The sequence below is a fragment of the Phocoena phocoena genome, chromosome 9, assembly GCF_963924675.1.
Source record: "Phocoena phocoena chromosome 9, mPhoPho1.1, whole genome shotgun sequence".
Lineage (NCBI taxonomy): Eukaryota > Metazoa > Chordata > Mammalia > Artiodactyla > Phocoenidae > Phocoena > Phocoena phocoena.
This window is the reverse complement of record NC_089227.1, coordinates 57,753,325-57,774,078: the sequence shown is the minus strand read 5'-3', so window position 1 is coordinate 57,774,078 and position 20,754 is coordinate 57,753,325. Positions and strand designations below refer to the sequence as shown.

The 20,754-nt window shown below is 35.4% G+C and overlaps 1 protein-coding gene across 1 annotated transcript in view; it reads right to left on the bottom strand.

The window, feature by feature from the left end:
* Positions 1–20,754, bottom strand: part of TAX1BP1 (Tax1 binding protein 1) — an 85,763-nt gene that overhangs the window by 9,259 nt on the left and 55,750 nt on the right. Inside the window, exons 11-16 of the mRNA XM_065883670.1 lie at positions 20,576–20,699; positions 19,255–19,352; positions 15,694–15,819; positions 12,997–13,068; positions 2,925–3,108; positions 2,418–2,566 (exon numbers count right to left, since the gene is read on the bottom strand). Coding sequence (XP_065739742.1) covers positions 2,418–2,566; positions 2,925–3,108; positions 12,997–13,068; positions 15,694–15,819; positions 19,255–19,352; positions 20,576–20,699 — 753 coding nt within the window. The remainder of the gene's footprint in view (positions 1–2,417; positions 2,567–2,924; positions 3,109–12,996; positions 13,069–15,693; positions 15,820–19,254; positions 19,353–20,575; positions 20,700–20,754) is intronic.

Sequence of the window (20,754 nt, the reverse complement as noted above, 5' to 3'; positions counted from 1 at the left end):
CATTAACAGAATGTGTGAACCTCAGTCTTTCAGAGATAGAGGAGAAAGGAAAGAAGTAAAGCTAGTCAGGTGAAAGGGAAACACTATACAAAGGCATAAAAACAACTGGAAAGTGGGATATGTGTTAAAGGAAGAGAAAGTAATCCAACCTTGCCTGATGGGCCTTAGGAAGCTTAGACCAGTGCAACTCAAATTTTATTAAGCGCATGATCACCGAAAGACTTTGTTAAATGCAGTCTGATTCTCTGTAGGTCTGGAGTAGAGCCAGAGGTTCCTTATTTCTAACAAGCTCCCAGGAGATACCAATAGTGTTGGTCCAAAAATGATATTTTTGTGTAGCAAGAGTTTAGACCATGGTTCCAAAAACTGTGCAGGAGGCTACTGAGATGCTAAAGGTGCCATTAACTGAGAAAGTTTGGGAACCTGTGGTTTAGTCATTTGGTAGGCTGATAGGTGGTAAAACCACAACTTCCATAGCCAAACTGATGAGGCTGTACGCTTACCAGCTGTATGACTTCAAGCAAGCCAGGTAGTCTGTCTCTGTTTCCTCCATTGTAAAATATAGTAATAGTTTCTACCTCATAGGACAGCTATGAAGAGTTAATATATTTAAAGTGTTAAGCATTAGCTGTCCAATAAAACTACAGAAATGTCTATTGCCATCACTATCATCATAATTACAACTATGAGGTGAAGGGGAGTGAGACAGAAAGTTTTTGGTACAGAAGCGAGGAGATATGGTAGGTGTGACTGAAGGGGGCTGGAAGTGCAGCCGCTTCAACCCCAACTGAAAGGCTCTGGGTCCCAGGCTGTTAAATACTTCTAGGGCAAAGAGCCAGAGAAAAGGAACAGGTCAACTCAGAGCTGCTTTTTATATTCCAACTAAAACTACTTAACTAAAACACTTCATTTGCAAGTGATTTTTGTTGTTGTAATGACAAGAATTTTTTAAAAAAAATAAGGTCTGAATGTACATAAAAATTAGTTTCTGTCTAATGTGAAAAATCCTCTGATAGCAAAATACAATTACCCAAGGTGTGCCTATTAAGACCCCTTCCATCTCATGACCAAATCTAAGCATGTCAGCAAATGAGCACAAGACTCTAACACTGCTTCTCATGGGTTTGCAGGAGGGCAAAGCACACAGATCAGAAAGAACACTCTACGAATTAAACTGAAGCAGATGACTACAGAAGAGAAGAGCTTGTCACATGTAACATCTGTGCCAAGAATGATCAGATTAAATATGCAAAATGTGAAGTAAAAGTGTGATAAAGCAGTAAGATGATACTCTAGACTTCATATAGGCCACCAAAGTTCTGACAGTTTTCCTAATTATTCCCAGTAATGGATATAGGAGGCCAAAAGGCAGAAGAGAGAAATACATTTTTCTCCATTATGGGTGTTGAGCACTAGGGCTAAAATCATGCCTGTCTGAACACTGATCAGTTTCTGCAAAGGTTAATAGCAATTAAATGCAGCAAACTAGATTAAATGAGAAACAGGTCATGATACCGCTGTACTTGCAAAGAGCATGATAAAGCATTTCTTTTAAACGCACCTTAATGACCAGAAAATCCAAAAAGAGCTGCTATGAGGAAAAGGATCTATTAAATGGTGAAGAAATCTCTTAAATGAAATAAAAAGAATGCCATGCCATGTAAACTGATTCAATTATCAACAGTACTGTACTGCTGAGAGATTAAATACTAATGATGTCTACAAGAGTATTTCTCTGAAAAAGAAAACTATGACACACACACTTCTTCCTTTTTCTTGCTAAAGATAACGAAGAGTCCACTTTACAACTTAAAGTGGGATATAAATGCAAAACTGAAAAGATGCACACCAAAGCATAACACTGTCATTAACACTTTGCTTCTTGCAACCTGGTACATCTACAAGCAAAAGAATATAGTAAATTACTCTGTGATAATTAAGATTAAACTATCTGTGACCACACTTAATACTGTATTGTATATTTGAAAGTTGCTAAGAGAGTAGATCTTAAAAGTCCTCATCACAAGAAAAAATATTATAGCTGTATGATGATGGATGTTAACTAGACTTGTTACGATGATCATTTTGCAATATACACAAATACCGAATCGTTATGTTGCACACCTGAAACATGTTATATGTCAATTATAGCTCAATTTTTAAAAAATTTTTAAAATTAAACTATCTTATAACTACAATATTCTAAGGTCATTCTCTCAATAAATCCTAAAGTATAAGTCTGAAGCATATTAATGGTTGATTTTTCAAATTTAAATACAAGCAGATTTTTCAAAAAATCAAGTAAGCAATCATGTGTACACACGAGCATACACATTCTCTCTTTCTACACACACATAACTCTCTACACAGGACAAAAAATAAAAGGGACAGGCTCAGAAAATAGAAATTCAATTTACTTTACTATCCTCAGGGTCTTCTAAACCATCAGGTCGACTTAGGTTTCGGGCAGGCTGGCTGCAGACAACATTATCTTCCAGTCCCCAAGAGGGTACTCTCACAGGTGGCCTTTGGATTTCATCTGGGTAAAAAGCACCATCTGCTCCATCTGAAATAAAAATTTTGGAAGGGTAGGGTAAAAACCTGGTACTAAAATTAGAATCTCCATGTATAGCTATGATGAACAGAATATAAAGAACCACTTTAGTGTATCCAAAAAATGTCTTTTTTTTAACCCAAATGATCTTTAAAAATAAGAACTATGTGCAATAAGCAAATAGACTCCTCATTCATGGTGTACTGCTTCTAGATGAAGCCAGTTAGTGTTAAACATTAAAACTGCTTATTATAAAGCAAGATTTCTATTAGAGCTGATCATACCAACAGTTCTCTAATCCCAGGAAGATACAAACAAACAAAAAAAACCTCCACATTCAGCTAACCCCAACCAAAAATATTTTAATAACCTCTTGTTTCCTGTGTTGCATAAGGATTACCAAACTGCAGAACTGGTTGTGTATCTGGCACTGCAGGAACATGACCATTTTGCTCTGAGCTTGTGTTGAAACACTGTGAGATCTGCTGAGGACTCTGGGAATTCTGACCCTCCAATTTCCTTTCTGCTTGATTTTCTATACTCCTTTTAAGTTCCTAAAATTAACAAAAACAAAGGTGAATAAGCAACCAAATATTTTTTTTTAACAGGAAGAGCATTAAGTATTTAGCCAAAATATAACAATAAAATGATTTCCCTATTATATTTAAAGTACACAGTTGGAAAGGCTGGTTCTCAACTTCTCATAAATGTCCCTTCCACATCTAACAAAATCAGAAAGCAGGATAAAGCCCAATATATTTTCAAATTTATTTGTGCCAATAAAGTACCTTTTTTATTGCTAATTGAGAGGAAATTGCGAATCTCTTACAACTTAGCTATTAGTAAAACTCACAAGACAAAAAACAACTCAGACTGCTTCCCTGGTAAACTCTATCGAACATTTAAAAAAATACTCATCTTGTATAAACTCTTTCAAAAACTAGAGGAAAAAACAGTCTCAGCTTACTTTACAAGGCCAGTATGATCCTGATACCCAAACCAGTGACATCACAGGAAAATGGCAGACCTCAACTGCAGACCCTCATGAATACTGATGTAAAAATCCTTAACTTAATTAAGAAATCAAATTCAATATTAGAAAATAATACGTTGGGACTTCCGTGGTGGCGCAGTGGTTAAGAATCTGCCTGCCAATACAGGGGACATGAGTTCGATCCCTGGTCTGGGAAGATCCCACATGACGCGAAGCAACTAAGCCTGTGCGCCACAGCTACTGAGCCTGCGCTCTAGAGCCCGTGTGTCACAACTAAAGACCATGCCTAGAGCCCGTGCTCCGCAACAAGAGAAGCCACCACAATGAGAAGCCCTCGCACCGCAAGAAAGAGCAGCCCCTGCTCGCTGCAACTAGAGAAAGCCCACACGCAGCAACAAAGACCCAACACAGCCAAAATTAATTTAAAAAAATCATGACCAAGTGGGTTTTATCACAAGAATGCAAATTTAGTTTAACATCCAAAAATCAATGTAATTCATCACACGTTCATAGACTAAAGGAAAAAAGCATACAATCATTTCAATAACTGCAAGAAGAAACATTTTATAAAATTCAACAGGCATCCATGATTTAAAAAAAAAAAGACATCTATAAAAACCTACAGTGAATCTTAATGGGGAAAAATTAAATGATTCTACCTAAGATCAAATATTAAGGCAAAAATGTCTGTTCTAACCACTTCTATTCAACATTATACTGGAGTTTTGTGGGTTTTTTTAAGTTTTTTTTTTGCGGTACGTGGGCCTGCCACCGCTGTGGCCTCTCCCGCTGCGGAGCACAGGCTCCGGACGCGCAGGCTCAGCGGCCATGGCTCACGGGCCCAGCCGCTCCGCGGCATGTGGGATCCTCCCGGACCAGGGCACGAACCCGTGTCCCCTGCATCGGCAGGCGGACCCTCAACCACTGCGCCACCAGGGAAGCCCTTAATATTTATTTATTTGGCTGCACCGGGTCTTAGTTGCAGCACTTGGGATCTTCGTTGCGGCGTGCAGGATCTTTTAGTTGCTACATGCAGGATCTTTTAGTTGCTGCATGCAGGATCTTTTAGTTGCTGCATGCGGGATTTAGTTTCCTGACCAGGGATCAAAGCCAGGCCCTGTGCACGGGGGAGCGCAGAGTCTGGAACATCAGGGAAGTCCCTATACTGGAGGTTCTAAGCAGTGTTAAGATTAAGGCAAGATTAAGATTAAGGCAGACAGACTGGAAAGGAAGAAGTAAAACCATCTTTACTCACAGATGATATCATCACAGAAGTGGAAAATCCTAAGGAATACACTAGAACTAGGAGATTGAGTTAATTAGCAAGGCTGCAGTATATAAGGTCAATATATAAAACCAACTGTACTACCATATATCAGCAAATGCAATTTTTAAAAATTCTATTTATAGTAACATTCATAGATAAAAATTAAATACTGGGGAATAAATTTAGCAAAAGATGTGCAAGGCCTATAAACTAAAAGCCACAAACATTACTGAGAGAAATTAAAGAGAGCCTCAGCAAATGGAGAAATATACCACATTCATGGACTGGAAAACTTATTATTATGCTATTAATTCCCCCCAAATTGATCTACAGATTCAATGCGATCCCAATCGAAATTCCAGCAGGCTTTTGTATAAACTGACAAACTGATTATAAAATGTACATGGAAACACAAAGGTCCTTGAACAGCCCATTTTTAAAAAGCAGAACAAACTTCAAGACTTACACAATCTGATTTCCAGACTTATTATAAAGCTATAGTAATCAACTGAGTACAGTCTTAGCCTAAGGATAAACAGATCGGGGGTAGGCAAACTTTCCATAAAGGGCCGGATGGTAGATATTTTCAGCTTTGTAGGACACATAGTCTCTGTCACAACTACTCAAATCTCTCTCTGCTATTGCAGTCATAGACAACACCTAAAAATGAATGGGCATGGCAATGCGCTTTAATAAAACCTTATTTACAAAAACAGGCCACAAGCCAAATTTGGATGTAGGCCTTAGTATGCTGACCCCTAATATAAATCAATAAAACAGAAAAGAGATCCCAAAAATATACCCATATTCTTGTCAATTAATTTTCAACAAAGATGCAGAAGTAATACAATGGAGGAAAAACATGTTCTTTTAAATATATGACGCAAAAAACTGGATATCTGCATACAAATAAAAAAATTTTGACTACATATCATTCCTTACACAAAAATTAATTTTAAGTAGATCATAAATCTAAACCTAAGAGTTGAAACTATAAAATATACTGGATTAAAAAATAGGAGAAAATCTCTGTAACCCTGAGTTAGGCAAAAATTTCAGATAGGTCACATATAGCATGAACCATTAAGAAAAATATTACTAAACTGTACTACTTCAGAATTAGAAGCTTTTGCTCTTCAAAAGATAGTATTTTTAAAAATGAAAAGGCAAACCACAAATTGGGAGAAAATATTTCCAAAATATATAACATAGAAATTGTATGTGGAATATATTTTTTAAAACTCTTAAATCCAAAAAAGATAACCCAATAAAGAATCAGGTGAAAGATCTGAACAGACACTTCACAAAAGAATATATATGAATGGCCAGTAGGCACACGAAAAGATGTTGAGCATCACCAGTCAGTCATCGGGGACTACCTGGAAAAAAATGAAAACACTAATCTTAAAAGATACATACACCCTAATGTTCATAGCAGCACTATTTAAAATAGCAAAGGTATTCATGGAAGTAACCCAAGTGCCCATTAACAGACAACTGGATTAAGAAGATGTGTGTGTGTGTGTGTGTGTGCGTGCACGCACGCGCCCACGTGTGCACTTGATTCAATAAGTCAAATACTATATGTATGGTATCACTAATATGTGGAATCTAAAAAATAATATAGACTCACAATACAGACTCACAAATATAGAAAACAAACGTGGTTACCAAAGGAGAGAGGGGAGGTAGGAGGGACAAATTAGGGGTATGAGATTACAGATAAAAACGACTATATACAAAAACAAAAAAACAAAAACAAAAAAAAACGACTATATACAAAATAGATAAGCAACAAGGATTTACTGTGTAGCATAGGGAATTATACCCATTATCTTGTAATAACCTATAATGGAATATAATCTGCAAAAATACTGAATCAGTATGCTGTACACCTGAAACTAACACAATATTATAAATCAACTATACTTCAATTAAAAAATTTTTTAAGTTTAACATTAAAAAATAATAATTAAAAAAACACTAGTCATCGGAGAAATTAAAACTAAAACCACAATGAGGTAACCTTACACACTCACTAGAACGACTAGAATTAAAAACTGACAATACCAAGGGCTAGTGACTGGAATGCTCACATACTGCTGGTGGGAATGCAAAGTGTACAGCCTCTTTGGAAAACAATCTGGGTGTTTCTTAAAAACATACACTTATATACCATATAAGCCAGCAATTCCCTTCCTAGGTATCTACTCAAGAAAAATGAAAACACATGTCCACAAAAAAAACTTGTAAGAGAATGTTCAGAGCAGCATTACTCATAACAGCAAAACATGAGAAATAATTTGAATGCCCATCAGCTGGTAAAAGGATTAACATCTATCAATTAGTGAATAAATTCTGTATGACCACATTTATGTGAAATGCTAGAAAAAGTAAAACTATAGAGAGAAAGCAGAACAGTGGTTGTCTGGGACTGGGGGTAGCTGGAGGAATGGACTACATATGAGCATGAGGGAACTATGTGCAGAAATAAAACATTCTATAGTTTGAATGTAATGGTAGAGAACTATATGTATTTGCCAAAATTCATCAAATTGCACTTAAAATGAGAGAATTTTATCATATTTAAATTGCACCAGGGACTTCCCTGGCAGTCCAGTGCTTAAGACTTCGCCTTCCAATGCCGGTGGGGTGCAGGTTCAATCCCTGGTCGGGAAGCTAAGATCCCACATGCCCAACAGCCAGAAAAACAAAACATAAAACAGAGCAATATTGTAACAAATTCGAAAAAGACTTTAAAAATGGTCCACATCCAAAAAAAAAAAAATATTAACAAAAGATACAAGGATGAAAATTTTCATCTGTAAAGTAAAATTCAGCTGGTTTTGCTGAGTGTCATCCCTTGGGAGTAGAGATGACACTCTATGTTAACAAACTTTTACCTATAAAATGACCTTAAAATAGAGTAAGTGGCCTTCAAATGGAATAAGTCATTATCTTTGAGAGCAAAACTGGTAAACATGAAAAATGCAAGTCAATTTAGGTTTGAAAAGAGAAATGGGAATTAAAAGTTCTTCCTAATTACGTGAAAAGAGTACAGAAGGCATATGAAATATAACATATTGCAGGATTGGGAAGTGAATGATTTACTTAGAACACAGGATGCATGTTAAGAGTAGAAGAAATGCAGCTAAAAACACAGGTTGAAGGGCAAATGTGCCACATGTGTCATACACTTTACTACAATGGGCCTAACAGTTCTTGAACAATAATAACACACTGAAATGGTCCTTAGCAACGTTAATCTAGCAAAACTATACTGGGCACAGTTGAAAGTAGAAACAAATAATCGGGGGGGCAGCATGACATGGTTGATTGGAGTCAGACCAGAATTTGCTCATCAGCTCCAGCACAAATAACCCTGAGGAACTTACCTTTCCCAGGCCTCAGAGTACTGAGAAATGAGGGGAGTGTTTAGAACACAGCAGGCCCTCATTGGATGTTCCCTCATCTCCTGTCAAGACTCAAAAACCCCTGACATACCACTATAATAATTCAGGATGTTTAAGTGGAAATGTGAAGAGAGAAAAAGGGAGAGAGTAAATTTTTAAAATATTTCAAAGATGATTCAAGAAAAGTGAAAAAAGGGCATGAAAGCAGCAAAAGAGTTAAGAGATGATAAAATACTTCTACAAAAGTGTAAGCAGGGCTTCCCTGGTGGCGCAGTGGTTGAGAGTCCGCCTGCCGATGCAGGGGACGCAGGTTCGTGTCCCGGTCTGGGACGATCCCACATGCCGCGGAGTGGCCAGGCCCGTAGGCCATGGCCGCTGAGCCTGCGCGTCCGGAGCCTGTGCTCCGCAACGGGAGAGGCCACAACAGTGAGACGCCAGCGTACCGCAAAAAAAAAAAAGTGTAAGCAAATCAATTTAAAGGAGCATGGTTAAGTTCTTCTGTAAGCAAACAATAAACTACTTAAATGGAGTCAAGGGTTTCATCAAAACACTTATGCATGTGCTGATAGAGCCAAGGAACTTCATAGAGAATTCCAACCTAATAAAGTTTCCTCTAGGTTCATACTCCACTCCACTACCATCAAAGATGAAATAAATCCTCTGCAAATAGTATAAGGTAAGAAAAGGAGGAATAAGCAGCTTTGATTCCTCATGGGGTAAACTGGAGGCAGGGTGAACAGAACACAGGAACACGGACAAAATAGTTATGATTAGGTTGTTTGGCAAATTAGAAGACTGAACTCTTGCCTTAGAGAAGATTCTTAAATTTGTATTCACAATGCATGCCTCCCCACTCCAAAAGGATCCATGTTTAGAATTCAGGAAATCCATAAACTTAGATGAAAAAAAAAAGTTTATATCTTTTCACTAACTTCTAACTGAAATTTAGCATTTTCTTCAATTATGGATGTAGGCAAAAAAACATAGCAACAGTTGCAGTACCTTTAATTTTGTCACCCACAAAACATCACAGATATACTCAAGACACCTTCCATTAATCATTTATAAGTATATACAAATATTACTCTTCTATTCTTAAAAAGGAAGCAGATCATCTGGAAATATGAAATGATGATTCAGAAAAATCGCTAGTCAGGTACCTGATGTTAAACAACATTTTGAAATAGTTTTACTTAAAAAATTTTTTTTATTTTAATTTTTTCTCTGGTAATCGTTAATAAAGTACTTCCCACCATCATTTTTATCATTATTTGCCATTGTGCTTTTGCTTTATTATTTTCTTTACTCGTCCCTTTTCATATTTCTAGTAAAGGGCTTATACAGAATATCTGAAATAGTATGAAAATGATAATTCTAAATAGTGGTTTTGGAATGACATGAAAAAATAAGATACTTTAAGGTATATTAAGTTTCTAAATAAATTTAAATTAGTAGGGTTTTTAATCCTAAATTACTTCATACTATTAAAAGTTATTTTTTAAATATATATTTTTATAATATTAGGGAGCTAGTTACTTAAAAAAACTATAGTGAGTTTTTATCCACACATATGTTCAATATTTTTTGAGTATCTAACATGCAGCACGCACTGCTCTCCAGGCACTAGAGATTTAGAAATAACCAAAACACACAAAAATTCCTGCCCACGTGAAGTCTGTATCTAGAGCAGGACAGATGGACAAGAAACAAAATAAGTAAAATACACATTCTGTTAGATGGTGATATATCCATTTTGTCATTTGCTCACTCAACTAATGCTTAATGATCACTTGGTTCATTCCAGGCACTGTCTGGATCTAGGTTTCAGTGCTGAACAAAAAGGACTTAATCCTAACTCTGCAGAGGACTGTGGTAGGAGTGAGGGTACTGAGAAACACTGGGGGAGAAGACAAACATGAAGCAAGTTGCTGAAATAGCAAACAGAAATTCTTATAAATAGAGCCATTAGAAGTAATATAAAACTACAGTGTCAGTAGCAGGGAAATCAAGAGTAACTCAAGAAGACAGGAAGTAGAAAGCAAATTGGCCTACTTCTATTGTATTCCTGACAGGGCAGGGATTAATTGACAATAAAACTGCTGATCCCACTACATTTCTTTTACCAAATATTTTTATAAGCAAATGCTATAAATTATGTTTGCCCCATTAACTTGTTTAGTTATTCAACAAATATTTAACTTCAAATATCAGGCACTGTACTAGAGCCTGCAAATACAGTGGTGAATAAAATAAACATGATCCCTCTTCTTCATGGACCCTACAATTAAGCAAAGGGAGTTGTTAAGAGAAATATTAACTACAAATTATGGTGCTATAAAATAAAAGTATAGCTCCCAGGTTTAATAAAGGTACCTAATTTAGACTGAGAGGTCAAAGAAGTCCTCTCTGAAAAAGAGAGATTTAATCTGAGACTTAAAGAATAAGTCAAGAGTAGTAGGAATAGTTAAATATTCAGAGGAAAATAATAGGAATTATGGGATATACTTGAAAAAATACCACTGGCGGAAGAGAGAAGGGAATTACGGTTGAACAGATAAAATAAGATGGCACTGGGACTTCCCTGGCGGTCCAGTGATTAAGACTTTGCCTTCCAATGCACGGGGTGTGGGTTCGATCCCTGGTCAGGGAGCTAAAATCCCACATGCCTCACGGCCAAAAAAACAAAACAGAAGCAAGGGGGCTTCCCTGATGGCACAGCGGTTGAGAATCTGCCTGCCAATGCAGGGGACACAGGCTCGAGCCCTGGTCTGGGAAGATCCCACATACCGTGGAGCAACTAGGCCCGTGAGCCACAACTACTGAGCCTGCGCGTCTGGAGCCTGTGCTCCGCAACAAGAGAGGCCGCGACAGTGAGAAGCCCGCGCACCGCGTTGAAGAGTAGCCCCCGCTCGCCACAACCGGAGAAAGCCCTCACACAGAAACTAAGACTGAACACAGCCCAAAATAAATAAATAACTTGGAATATAGTAGGTGCTCAATAATTATTTTTTTAAAAAAAACACAGAAGCAATACTGTAACAAATTCAATAAAAAAAAGACTTAAAGAAAATTAAAATAAGATGCCACAAAGTAACATCTGTTGATTTCTGGGTGAGAAGTACAACTGAGTTCGTTATATTATTCTCTTCTTACATATGTTTAAATTCTTCTGGGACTACCCTGGCGGTCTAGTGGTTAAGACTCCGTGCTTCCACTGCAGGGGGCACAGGTCTGATCCCTGGTCGGGGAACTAAGATCCCACATGCCACATGGCGTGGCCAAAAAAATTCTTCTTTATAAAAAAAAAGTTTACAAAAAATTGTAGGCAAGAATATTCCTAGCAAAGTACATGAACAAGGGCCCTGAAACAAGAAAGCAATTCATGAGTTGTAAGGCCCGAGTGACTACAACAGTTCTCAAAGTGTGGTCTCCAGACCAGTAGCGTCAGGAACTTGTCAAATGTGCAAATCTCAAGCCCCACCCCAGACCTACAAATCAGAAACTCTGGGAATGGAAGCCAGAAATCTGTGTTTTAACAAATACATTGTAAAGCAACCATACTCCAATAAAAATTAATTTAAAAAAAAATGTGGTACCCTAACAAACTATATTAAATGAAATTATATGAACATAATGTGAAAAAGGTATTCAAGATAATCTAGTCCGTGGCATTCTATATATATGGTTGACCTTTTCCCACAAAGGCACAAGCTCTGCTAACTTTTGTTTAGCTTATAATAAGTTATGACTGTGAGAGGCCCACGTACTGCAAAAAAAAAAAAAAAAAAAAGTAACAGGCTCACTTCCCTTCTTTTCAAGAAAATATCTGCCAAATACCCCAGGCTGAATAACCAAATGTTGTCTATTAGCCATTCTTTAAAATAGAAATGATGTGCCATGTAAAAAGAGGCTAATTCAGCTTAGAACTCAATCACACAGTGCTTTACCTTTAAAGGTACTTTAATGCCACTTTACTTCATTAGGCAAAAGTGCTTTGGGAGTACTTCCTATTTCATCACACAGAATATTTAAAACACCCCCCAGGGTCAAGCTTCGATAAAATTAATATTTTACTGTTTCATCATCTTAAGTGAAACTGTTTTTTTTTTTTTAAACTGTGAACGCATGGTTAGGATGAATACAGTAACTACTAGTGCAGTTTGGTGCCACTGCCTTGATTCAATATTAATACACCACCAGTTCTCCCACCACTGCTTTTATACCAACAGTGCAAAGGTAACAGAATAGGGAAAAAAGCAAATACTGTAATATTACGAAAACCGTTTTATCTTTGTAGACCTCTGAAAGGGGATGGGGATCCCCAAAGGATCACAGACCATACTGTGAGAAATGTTGCACTACAGCATATTTTATATTATAAATGTATGCTCTGAATGTTAGGTTATGCTACAAATCATTAAACAACTTCTAAAATGTTTCCTATTACAAAAGAAAACCAGATAAATACATTAGTTATAATTTTAAATTTGAACACTGTAAAATTGTTTGTTAAATACAAACTATGTAACAAAAATCAAACTAAGTTTCAACACTTGAGCATTTTTCTCCTAACAAAGTAATTTTAAATATTATTTAACTAAAAACATTTTCCACCTAAAAGTCTTAACACCTGTTTGTCTTTTCTTTAGTCATTTAACTTTTAAAAAAAAAAACACCCTTACATAACTGTAAAATGTGTGTCCCTTCATAAAGTTGTATTATCATTCAGTGTCATATGAAACTTTTTTTTAAGTACACTGTTCAATACCTTCTCCCTGGAGAGGTTTTCCAAATATGAAGTTAGACCATTTATCTTTTTGTCCTTCTCTGCCAACTGAAGCTGAAGAGAGAAAGAAATTATCATTATTTTTCATCATCTACTCTCTCCTTACCCTTCAAGAGTTAGTTTATACCATTATATCAAAATAATTCCTATTACCATATCCATGTATTTTCCTTGTTCTTATTCTTTGACATCTCTGAATTACCTGTCATTATTGACTAACTTCCCTTACTCTTAAAGCTTCTCCCCCGGTTTATGTGAAACTGCACCAACACTGTCATCCTCTCATGCTCTTTTTTTAAAGTCTGCTTCCTCACCATTACAAATATAGGTATTCTCCAAAGTTTCTTCTTTGGCTTCTTCTCTCTACATTCTCTGTAAACTCCCTTTCTTCTATGCCTTCAACAATCATGCTCATATGAATAAACCACAAATATTAACTCATGTGCCACACTCTCTCTTTCCCAAGATCCGAATCTGCCTTTTTAATTGATGGGTAAACGTTTTCACTGTTGTCCTTCTGCACTGTAAGGGTAAAATGTCCCAAACCTACTTTTATACTTTTGTTAACTGATATTATTAATCTCAGAGCCCACTGTGATTGAAGCTAGGAAACTATATTAAACACTCCTTCTCCTCTTCCTCTACTCTTCAACATTTTCAGTCCCCAAGTGTTTCATTTATTCAACAACTACCCATTATTTGCCTATTACAGCATAAGCATTATGGATACAAATAAAACTATTCTTCAATGGTTTTTCCCTAAGGCTTTCCTTGATAGATTCAATGGTAGGTGATTGGGGAAGGTATCCAAGGAGATGGCCTTTATCTAATTCATTCTAAGAATATTTGTACCTAATTTTCTTACCTTCAAAAACCCTTCCCACCTGTAAATCCTCTCAGTGCTACCAAATTATTTTCATAAAGACCCACTCTGGTTGGGTCCCTTTTCTCCTAGAAAATTCTTAACAGCAAATAGCACCCACATTCCAGTTTAAGTCCCCCCAAATCTGGCTTCAACCTATCTTTCACATCTATCTACTCTATCACAGATACTGAAGTCCTATTACTCAAGACTGTCACAGCTCCCAGATTATGCTCTCTACTTCTGACCTCCAAACCTGTAATGCTTTTCCATCTGTTTAGAAAGATGTTTCTTTCTTTTCCCAGCTCTGTTTATCCTCCCCTCCCGTTTGGTCTTTCACAGGTCTAGTTTCTCCATAATACCTAACTCCTAAATATTCCATTGGAAACAGCCCTAAAGTACTTAGACTTACAGCTTATGTAGAACTTCATCACATTTTGCCTTGTCTCGTGGTATTTGTGTCTAAGCAGCACAAAATAAGGGGAAAGGCACTAAACAAAAAGCCAAGCACCGTCACCAGTTGTACAACCTTAAATATGTTGTTTAATCTCGATGTTAATTTTTATCATTAATGAAATAAAAGTATTATTTAGCTTCCCATGGGTTTGAAAGATGATTACCTAGGTTGTGAATGTGAAAAGGTTTTGAATATCATGATTACACTTCTAGCACTCCTTACTAGATTATAAACTCCTTAAGCATAGCATTGTGCCTTACTTATATGATCACCCACATTATAGCTAACAGTGCTTTATATTTAATAGGCTTCAATAAATATTTACTAAATTATTTTTCCCAATCAATCTGCAAAAATAAAGTTTCATATAAATTCAGTATTCATACTTTTTAATAATAACAGAAGTTCCCAGGCAATAAAAACAATATTCACAGTGATCCCAGGAACAACAAAAACCTCATGAAATAAGTTTCAAAATTTCATTCTGACAGCAGATGAAGATAAAAAAGGATCAAGCAGTTAAATTACCTTAGCCTGTACCAACCCAAACAAAGTAATTCTTGGTGTCTTTAAGAATGTTATATTTTAAAATTAGATTATAGGTACAATTAGCTATGACAGAGCAAATTTAAATCATTTAGAATTTCCAGGCCTTTAGTCACACACACAAAAAAATGCCAATTATACACACATGCACATACCTTAAAATACTTAAGATTACATTTTATTACTTAGAGGGAAAATGTCTTTCCACTTATTAAAAATTAGCTAGACAGCCTACTAATTTTTTTCTCCAACATTTTTACAAATATCATTTAGCATTCAGGCTTGTTTGTTGCCTAATGTTAAACTGGCAAAAATAATCTTCATTAATTAAGACTGTATTGCTTACTCTGCAGTATCTCATTTAGGATCACAAGTAACACATTTTGGTGATAAATTTTAAAACCTTCACATAAATTTTTAAAATTACTGATCCTATCTTATTACACTCCCAAAAAAACCCACCAAGGCCCTAGAATAATTTTACAAACACATTCATAATTAAGTGAACAAGGAATATGAAATGATGACTTTCATCTTAAAAACTAAGCATGATTTAAAGATATAATTTCAATAGCCATCTGAATCTGCAAAATGAAAGCCACAATGGCAATGCATATGGGTATCTATTTTCTCAGTTCATAGTTAATGAACTGTATCCAACATAACTAAATACATAGTACATTTTTATCTATACACGAAAATACTATCCCAATTACCCATGTTGTAACTTTACATTAGATTGAGCAAATTACAGATAGCACATTTTCAAAAGTATCAGGTACTATGCCTCAAGTTATACGAATAGTAAACTTACTTTGTAATTCTCCTCTACTTCAGCTAGTTCTAGTTTCACACTTTCAGCAATTTTTACTTGTTCTTTCCATTTCAGCTCCATTTTTGCAAGTTCATCAGCATATTTATTGCATTTTGTTTTCTCATCCTAAATGAAATTAGTATAATTACCAAAAGATTTTAAATCCATACACAGCTAATATCTATACAAACATACTTGTGCTGAATGCTTATTATAACACTGTTGTAAAGGTATAAAAATTGAAATAACCAAAATGTCTGTCAGTGGAAGATTGGACAAATCATTTTATATCCATACAGTGGAACAGAATATATTTATTGAAAAAGAACAAAGTGATCTAAAAATTAACAAGGAAAAATGGCAAAATACATTAATTGAAAATATCAAGTTGCAAAAACAGAATATATAGTATAATCCCATTTCTGCTTTACAAGTTGTTTAACACAATTTTATATGATGTCTATGTAGTATATGTAGAAAAAATAAACCAAATTTATTTTTTTGGCCACATCACACAGCTAGTGGGATCTTAGTTCCCTGACCAAGGAATGAACCTGGGTCCTCGGCAGTGAAAGCTCAAAGTCCTAACCACTGGACTGCCAAGGAATTCCATAAACTAAAATATTAATAGCCCTTTTATCTGGGGATCAGGATCAAAATGGTACTTTTTACCACCTTTATTCTTCATTTCTGTAACACCATAAGATTTCACAATAAGCACACATTACTTTTGCAAAGGACATAATAAAAATCACATATTTATAATGCTATTGTTTCCATATATTAATAATTAAAACTCTGGGATTTCCTGATAAAGACAATCTCTAGAAGGATTTCTTATACATTGCTCTTCTCTACAACCCAGAATGTTAAAAGAATGGAGTTTTAAAACATGACGAGGGACTTCCCCAGCGGTCCAGTGGTTGGGGCTCCACGCTTCCACTGCAGGGGGCACAGGTTTGATCCCTGGTCAGGGAACGAAGATCCCACAAGCCATGCAACAAGGCCAATAAAAAAATTTTAATTAAAAAAAAAAAAAAAAAAAGAAAAAATATATGCTTTGAGCAATTCAATGGAGAAAAGTCTTTTCAACAAATAATGCTGGATCAATTAAATATCCTTACTATACATACCACACCTCACACCATACACAAAAATAAACTTAAAATGGTTAACAGGCCTAAAAGAACCTAAGACTACAAAACTTCTAGAAAACAAGAGAAAATCATTACAAGTTGGAGTAGTAAATGTTTTCTTAGAACATACAAAGAACACATAAACAATAAATTGATAATCTGTACTTCAGCAAAACTAAAACTTTTTCTAAAGACACCATTAAGGAAATAAAAAGGCAAGTCACAGACTGGGAGAAAATATTTACCCCACATATCTGACAAAGGACTTGTATCTGGAATAAAGAACACTTACAACTCAATAATAAGATGAACCCAATTTTTTAAATGGCAGAAGATGAACTCACAATAAAAAGGAATAAACTATACGAAGTGAGTCAGAAAGAGAAAAACAAATACCGTACGCTAACACATATATATGGGATCTAAAAAAAAAATGGTCATGAAGAACCTAGGGGCAAGACGGGAATAAAGACACAGACCTACTAGAGAATGGACTTGAGGACACGAGGAGGGGGAAGGGTAAGCTGGGACAAAGTGAGAGAGTGGCATGGACATATATACACTACCAAATGTAAAACAGATAGCTAGTGGGAAGCAGCTGCATAGCACAGGGAGATCAGCTCATAGCACAGGGAGATCAGCTCATAGCGCAGGGAGATCAGCTCGGTGCTTTGTGACCACCTAGAGGTGTGGGATAGGGAGGGAAGGAGGGAGGGATATGCAAGAGGGAAGAGATATGGGAACATATGTGTATGTATAACTGATTCACTTTGTTATAAAGCAGAAACTAACACACATTGTAAAGCAATTATACTCCAATAAAGATGTTAAAATTTTTCTAAATAAATAAAATTTATTAAAAAACAAACAAACAAAAAAAGGAATAAACTACCAATAACAAGCAACAACATAAACAAATCTCAACATAACTGTGCTGAAAGGGGACAGGAAAAGAAGAACATATGATTCCATTTATAGAAACGGGACAAAAGATAGGCTAATCTATAGTGGCAGAAAGCAAGCCAATGGTTTCCCAGGAGTGGTGAGAGAGGGAGGGATGAGTTGTAAATGAGTACAAAAAAGCTAATGGAGTAATGGAAATGTTCATTAGCTTGACACTGTGATAGTTCCACAAGTATATACCTCTCTTTCTCTCCCTCCCACCCTCCCTCCCTCCCTCCCTCCCTCTCTCTCTCTCTCTATATATATATAGCAAAACTGAACAAACTGCAGACCTTAAATATATGCAGTTTACTGAATTTCAATTGTACTACAACACAGTTGTAAAAAAAAAAAAATTACCTTGAGGAAGTTTCTAGCTTGAAAGAATACTCTATCTTCCTTTCAATAATACTATATAATGAGATTTTTTAAAATATTCATCCAAAATTGTTTCATACTTACTAAAAAATAGGTTAGTCCCTTATAAGCAACTACTTTGACCTCAGGGTAAAACTGTTCTAATCAACCCTCTACAGAAGGATCTTCTGAAGCAACAAAAATGTTCAGTTCAAAGTCTGATTAAAGGATTACATTAATATTATCAAGACAGTAACATAAAATATTTTAAGTTAATTACTATAAAATATATGAATTTCCTTATTGGCTCTAAAAATTATCCCTCTCCTCTCCACATGAACAGAGAAACAAACACACAAAAAAATATTTAATTGAACGAATGAAAAACATACACAAAACATCCTTTCCTCTCTTCCCCAAATCAGGTACAAATAAGAAGTATTTTCCCTTTGTCCTTTAAATACTCCAGGAGTGAATACTACTAGGAAGTTGCAAAACTTAAATGTTTGAATAGTAGTTTAATATAATCAAAATAATACCATAAAGGCAACCACTCATTTGGGTACCATTCCTTTTTTTCCACTTTACAAATCTAGTCACTTTAGGATGTGGTGAAAGTCGTTGCTATTATTACAGTAAGTGTAAAAAAGAATACTTCCCTTTTATGCAGTTCAAACATTTTTCATGTATCCTTATCAGAAGAAGACGACAGACAATATCCAACAGCAACCTCAATTAATCACTTGCCCATTATCAAGAGAAGGACATCAGGGTAACAAAAAACAATAGTTTTAGGATCGTGGTTTTTTTTTTTTTTTTTGGCCCATGCTGTGCAGCTTGTGGGATCTTAGTTCCCCAACCAGGGATCGAACCCAGGCCCACGGCAGTGAAAGTGCCGAATCCTAACCAGTGGACCACCAAGGAATTCCCAAGGATCATGATTTTACACACATGCCTACATGAACAGGTACACAGAACAACCTCCACTTATCATCTCAAAAGTGAAACTAAATATCAGCATATGGGTATAAAAAAGAAACCCTGGGATACCCATCAATCAAAACAATAAAGATAAGCTAAGCCATTACATTTGATAAATCTTTATCTTACAAGAGAGCTAGCTTACCTGCAAGAGTTGTTTACATTTATTATACTTTTCTGCAGCAATTTCTTTGGTCATTTCAGAGACTTGTCCCTTAGTTAGATTGTCAAAATCTATCTCAGCTATAACAAGGAAGAAAATTAAAAGATTATTAAAAATTATTTTGATCCTTGTATTATCTTCTTGGTCAGAATAACTTGAGGGTCAGTATACTGTGAAATATAATAAATGGAATACTAAAGGAGAGAAACATCTATTTTAAAACATCTATTAATACTCTAAATAGAGGACAATATAAACATTAGATGAGAATTTTTAATTTTAATTTTTTCATTCAATAATTTAAAAAATCATTTTTTTAACTAGCTAAAAATAGTTCTAAAATGGCACAGAAATTGTTCTCTATATACTTAATAGATAGGATATATAGGAAAGCCATACTCTTTGAGAATACATATTAAATCATTTTTCTAGTCCTTCGCTACTATTCAGTAAGTCTTTATTAAGTCAATATAACACCTTTCTTGGTACTACACAGGATATATAGAAATTGAAGGCAGGATCCTGTTCTACAGCAGTTCAATCTAAATATTTAATAGTATAGGAAACTTATAATACATTTAAAAAGTCTAAAACACCAATTGCCCCAAACACTACACAATTAAATATACTTTACATGCTCTAGTATTTATTTTTGTTATTGTCAAATCTTTAACATAAGGTGAAAAAAGACATTAGGACAACTGAAAACCTAGAGTTAATTTAAATTTTCATGTTGTTCATGTATTCACTATGTCTCTCTAATCTGTTCTGTAAGTTAATAAACTAATAAAATATTTAACTTATTCACCAACAGGTACACTAATGAGGCAAGTACCCTAATGATCCAAAGCAGCCAAAACAAAACAAAACAAAAACAAAAAAAGGCAAGAAAGAGAGAAACATGAATAGAATTAAAGGGATTTTAAGTTTTCCCCCACAGAATTGTACAATTAAAGTGCCATAAATGGTTCAGAATTCCACAGTGTTAGAATGTTAATTAAAAATTCAATTCTTGGCTCTCTTCCTATAGATCAAATACTATAAGCATTTGCACTTACAAACACCAGCTCATTTGATTAACCATGCTCACGAAGATAAATACTAGTTCACACTCACATTTTGTATATTCACCACATGCATGACTTACTTTTAGACCTTTACTTTCCCTTTGCCTCAATCCCTCACTTAGAAGGATTTTTTTTAAAGCTCCCTAAAATTCTGACACATGGAACAGGCAGTATAAATGAGTATAAATACTTTTCAAGGCAGGACACTTTATACAAGAAGTCTAAAAGATTTTTACCTGTAGAAGGTGGTGGCTTTACATCAAGCGCAGAGGCAGTAGTAGCTGGGTCTGTGTTTATTGAGGCATCATTCACTTTCTGCTGACTCCCAATTTTCTTTGTGAAGACACTATTGTTATTAGCCTATTCAAAATGTTAACAATCAATGGTTAAATGAGTTACATTTCCCTCCTTCAGC